The sequence below is a fragment of the Myotis davidii genome, unplaced genomic scaffold, assembly GCF_000327345.1.
Source record: "Myotis davidii unplaced genomic scaffold, ASM32734v1 scaffold754, whole genome shotgun sequence".
In the NCBI taxonomy this organism is placed as follows: Eukaryota; Metazoa; Chordata; class Mammalia; order Chiroptera; family Vespertilionidae; genus Myotis; species Myotis davidii.
In genome coordinates this window covers 545,103-550,560 of record NW_006286241.1, presented here as the reverse complement: position 1 = coordinate 550,560, position 5,458 = coordinate 545,103, and the positions used below count along the sequence as shown (strand labels likewise).

The 5,458-nt window shown below is 40.0% G+C and overlaps 1 protein-coding gene across 1 annotated transcript in view; it reads left to right on the top strand.

The window, feature by feature from the left end:
- The window catches only part of CEP170 (centrosomal protein 170kDa), an 88,994-nt gene that overhangs the window by 19,305 nt on the left and 64,231 nt on the right, over positions 1–5,458 (top strand). Inside the window, exon 4 of the mRNA XM_015559919.1 lies at positions 985–1,119. Coding sequence (XP_015415405.1) covers positions 985–1,119 — 135 coding nt within the window. The remainder of the gene's footprint in view (positions 1–984; positions 1,120–5,458) is intronic.

Sequence of the window (5,458 nt, the reverse complement as noted above, 5' to 3'; positions counted from 1 at the left end):
CACAAAAACAATATGTAATTATGTATGTGTTTTCCGATGGTCTTAGGCGACCCCTGTGAAAGGGTTGTTCGACCCCCAAAGAGGTCGCGACCCACAGGTTGAGAACCCCTGCCTTAGGGGGATGTTAGAAAGCCAGTTTCAGCCTGATCCCCACAGGCTAGGCGGAGGGACCCCACCAGTGCACAAATCCATGCACTGGGCCTCTAGTAATAATAATAACAATAACAACAGTTTCACAGTGGGCTTTAATGCAGGCAGTGCTTTCGCTGCAAAGCATTATAAACCACATTCTATGGCAGTTGTATGTGTGTTTCATATGTTTAAGTATGTAAGGGAATTAAATGTAATTCACCGTACAGTATTTTTATTAATTCACATGTGTTTGCTTTTTCTTCTGAATTATAACTGAAATGAATTCATAGGAAGTGCCCACTGATGCTGCATCATCACAATTATCATATTTATCATGTTCCAGAAACTGTAAACAATACTTCAGATAAATAATCCCTTCCATGCAAAAGCAATTTTTTAAATTGAGAGGCATCACCAAATTTGTTCAAATGTAAATCTGTCAGTCCTATTAACAGCAAGTTTAAATTTAGTTAATACGCAATGGCCTATGGTTTTTAAAAAAATTTAAATAGTCACTCACACCAAAATTGACTTTAATCTTTTATATTTAGACTTAAGGAGTCATTTCTGTTGATCAAATAATTGATTGTGGTTGAGTAGAAAGTTATTGGGCTCAGCAGTTTGCAGTACTTAGATACTAGTGAGTGCAAAACACAGTTTCTTTAGTCATGTCCGACATGGAATAAGGTCTTGCACAAATACTAAGTTGTTGTTTAACTTAAGTACTTTTCAGCCATCTAGACTATACGTTGTTTTTCATTTCACAAATCAACCAGGCAGTTCTGATGTCTGCAAAGCACTTTTTTTTTCCTGTTTCATATGCTTTAGACAGATTTTCCTACCTCTTTCCAGATACTTCTGCCATGCCCCGCGGTACTCCATTATATGGGCAGCCATCATGGTGGGGCGATGATGAGGTGGATGAAAAAAGAGCTTTCAAGTCAAATGGCAAACCAGAAGAAAAAAATCATGAAACTGGAACCTCAGGTAAAAAAAACTTCAGATTCTGAGATTTGGGGAGATTTGGGGATATTATTATCAGGTAACAAACCTGTCTACCCTAAAAAGAGATATCTACTACTCTTTACTTTGATTAAAAAAAAAAGGTGATGAATGTTTTAATGACTTTAACATTGTAATTTTAATTCATTCTGAATTATTCTCATATAAGTTATTAATTCCATTATCTTTGTAAATCATTTAAAAATATTTTTGCAGTTTTTTATGAGATTGTTAAAACTTGGGAAGACAATAATGTAGTTGGACAGTTTAACTATTTTAAAATACAACTAATTTGTTGTGTTTTCATTAGGTTCATGAGCATATAATCATGCTAGAGGCCTGGTGCACAAAATTCGTGCACAAGTAAGATCCCTTGGTCAGGCCAGCTGTTGGCTGGGGCCTTCCTTCATTCCACGCCGCCCCCTGGTTGTCAGTGCACATCATAGTGAGCGATCGAACTCCCGGTCTCTCGGTTGAACTCCCGAGGGGACACTTTGCATATTAGCCTTTTGTATATATATATATATAGATATATAGATAGATTTTTAAAGGAACAATTTCTCTGATGTTTAGAAATATGACATGAAATTATAACTTTTCAAGCCTCAGTTTATCCAGTTTGTTGGGATATGGTAGCAACAAGATTAGCTTAGCTCAGCAGCCAGAATGAAGGCATAGTTGTGGGTCAAATTCCCAGGTTAGTAGTCAGGAAATATATTCTTCCCGTTGCTGGAGGGATGTAGTAATGGACTAAGTGTCCATAAGCTGGAAAATCAAGATTTTCAGGAAATAGTGGTGTGAGTTGTCCATCACCTATGGCCTGGAGTCAGTGGTGAGGCAGATAAGGATCCAGGCCTGCAGGAATTCAATGCGGGCACCAGGAGCGGTGCGGGAACCAGCTCTGAGTCAAGGGCAGATACCATCAGAGCACTTGTCAGTTTTCTACCTCTGACCCCAGTTCTGCAAGAGAAATAGGACATTTTTGTGTAGCTGGAGAATAAGGACACTGGTTCTTTAAATGCACTTTGATTTTTCTAGGACACGTGTCCCCGAAAGCTGGCTTTATCAACTTGATTTGATTTTGCCCCCAATTGAAGTTAGCAACTCTGCAAATCAGTTCGCCTCACAGCTTCCTTGCCTCTGAGACCAACACAGTTCCTTCATGCCCAGGCTCAGAGACTCGGGGTGTTGTTGAGCAGACACTCACATGCAAGTAACAGACACGCTTCCTGAGACTAAACAGGAAAGATATTTAACGGCTTAAATAGCTGAGTCTCACCCCGCCGGCGTGGCTCAGTGGTTGAGTGACAGCCTATGAATCAGGAGGTGATGGTTCAATTCCTGGTCAGGGCACATGCCCCAGTGTGGGACGTGCAGGAGGCAGCCGATCAATGATTCTCTCTCATCATTGATGTTTCCATCTCTCTCCCTCTCGCTTCCTCTCTGGGATCAATAATAACAATATATTTTTTTTTAAGTAACTGAGTCTCTTCAGGATTATTTAGCGCAGCATCTTAACAGTGTCATCCTCTGGCTGGTTTCTGTCCATTTCTCAGCCCTCCTACCCACCGTGGCTGCATACTGGGCAGTTCCTCTCGCACATGTAGGCTGCCTGCCAGCAGCAATCCAGGGGTGTGCTGTCGGATCACAGCCAGCAGGAAGTAGCGAAGATTGCTTCCAGAGGACCCCAGCAGTTGCAAGAGGAATTCTCCTCAAATTTTCAGCATATCTCTCATCTCATCGGCCTCTTACAGGTTCACGAGTAGGTCACCCCCTTGTTTCTGAACCAACCCCTGGCAAGGGCTAGGAGGCTATCCTTCAGCCATCTTGCTCACCCTGAAGCTGTGTGGGGTTAGTTTTGCTCGAAGGCATAGACTGTCTACCAATGGCTTCCCACAGAAATTGTACTATAATTCCTGCCTGCTTTATCCCCACAGACATATACACACATACATCAGGTGAAAAAGTATTCTTAGTGTATCCGTATATATGTATTGCTGATATATAACACTGTTTCATTCAGTGTTTTGTGTGTATGCCTTCTCATCTTAAGTTCCTTATTTCAAGGATCACGTCTTCCCACGGTGCACCAGAGCCACCTCGTAGAGAGAAGAGGGGAAGACGTACTGATTATAGAGGTTAATTTAAAAGAAAACACAGCAGATTGTAACTATTGCCAAATTCGGAAAATAATTGTGAGGGTGATTTTATCTTCCCATTCAAAATCTATTCCTCCCCCCTCACACAAAATGACTTTGAAATCTGAAATCTGTGACTTGTAGAATACAGTGAAGTGTCTGTGTAATTTCTGTCCTGGAGACAGAGTCATGATTTATAAATAATAGCTAAGGCTGCAGTGATTCTTACTTAGCCAGACACTCTTGTTAGTACCCTGCATATGTTTATCATTTAATCCTCAGTGATACATGAAGATTGTTACTGTAATTTCCCCATTTTATAGATCAGGAAATTGAGGGGCAGCGATGTGAATTTCCTTTCCAAGCACCCAGCTAGCAAATAGTTTAGTGAGGATTTTAACCCAGGCAGCTCGACTCCCGAGTACACCTTTTTTTTTTTTTAAGGTTATTTTATTTGTTTGTTTGTTAATCCTCACCAGAGGATATTTTTTTCTTTTTTTAAATATATTTTTATTGACTTCAGAGAGGACCGGAGAGGGAGAGAGAGATAGAAACATCAATGATGAGAGAGAATCATTGATCGGCTGCCTCCTGCACACCCACACTGAGGATTGAGCCTGCATGTGCCCCGACCGAAATCCAACTGGGACCCTTCAGTCCCCATGCTGACGTTCTATCCACTGAGCCAAACCAGCTAGGGCCCAAGTCCACCTTTTAACCATAAGCAGTCAACATTTCAGCAGCCATTACACATACGCACACTCCAAAAAGATATACTTCATAGAGGACAAAGATTTGGAAAAACATTCCAAAAATAAATTGGCATGAGAATAGATCCCTCATACCTCAACATAATAAAATGAATTGCAAAGAGTTCTTAACTGATTATCAGCTTGTGTGACCTCTCATCGGAGAGTCATCTCTGCCTGATGACAAAAGCTGTCTCGTAATCTTGGGATTGTTTTTGAGGAGGAAGGAATTAAGTGATTTACATTTTGTGATAAATAGCTTAAAGCACGCAGTCAGATCCAGCTGATTAAGAGCCTTATAAGAGTCTCACTTGCTTTCTTTTTTTAAAATATATTTTTATTGATTTTAGAGAGGAAGGGAGAGAGAGAGAAACATCAATGAAGAGAGAGAATCAATGGTCAGCTGTCCCTTACACACCCCACACTGGGGGGAGAGCCCCCAATCGGGCATGTGCCCTTGACCAGGAATCAGACCCTGACCTCCTGGTTTATAGGTTGATGCTAAACCACTGAGCCATGCTGGCCAAGCTCACTTGTTTTCTTATATTCGTATAAAGATATTGTTTCAGATTTATCATTTACAGCCTACAGGTATGCTCGTCTCTGGATTTTAGAGAGAGAGAAAGGGAGACAGAGAGAGAAACATCATTCTGCTGCCTCTAGCACACCCCCTACTGGGGATCGAGTCCAAAACCTGGGCATGTGCCCTGACTGGGAATTGAACCTGGGACCTTGCAGTGCATGGGACTGTGCTCAACCAACTGAGCCACACCAGCCAGGGCTAGGTATGCTCTTCTACCTGCTCACTTAGCTTACACATTTCTTTAGGTTACAATGAAAGGCCTTTAAACATTGCATACATTTCGAGAAAGTGTGCACAACTGTGAGGAGTAGATTTTTGTCTCATTGATTTTTAATCTCATCTAACTAAATTTAAAAACTTGCAAGATGTGACTCCTTTTAAGCAAAAGTGGTTTACCAGTCTTTGTTATACCAAGTACTTGAATATACTAGCAGAAGGAGCCTTCACATTACAGTCTGTGTCATCTTGAGTTAGTGTAATATTTTATTTAATTTAGTACAGAAGAATAAAGGGAACTCCTTTTTCTGGATTCTGTATATTACAGGATTCCCTGGAAGGTCACTCAGTCATAAAATATTTAAGGAAGGTAAGGATAATAACACCAATTGCTTTTAATTAAGTTAACAAAATTAATTCTAACATAGTTAATAAAAAATGTTTAAATTCTTGAAATTAGATTTACAAAAATTTTAGTAATAATTAAATATTAGTATATTTAGTATGTTATTTGGTGTATTTTAGTGTAAACAGAATAGATTTGGAAGAGAAATGGATGTTAAATTCATAATTCCAGAGTGTGTTCTGTCAGTTTCTAAGAGAAGAAAGTTGCTTAGAGCTCTGTTTTAACTTGGAAA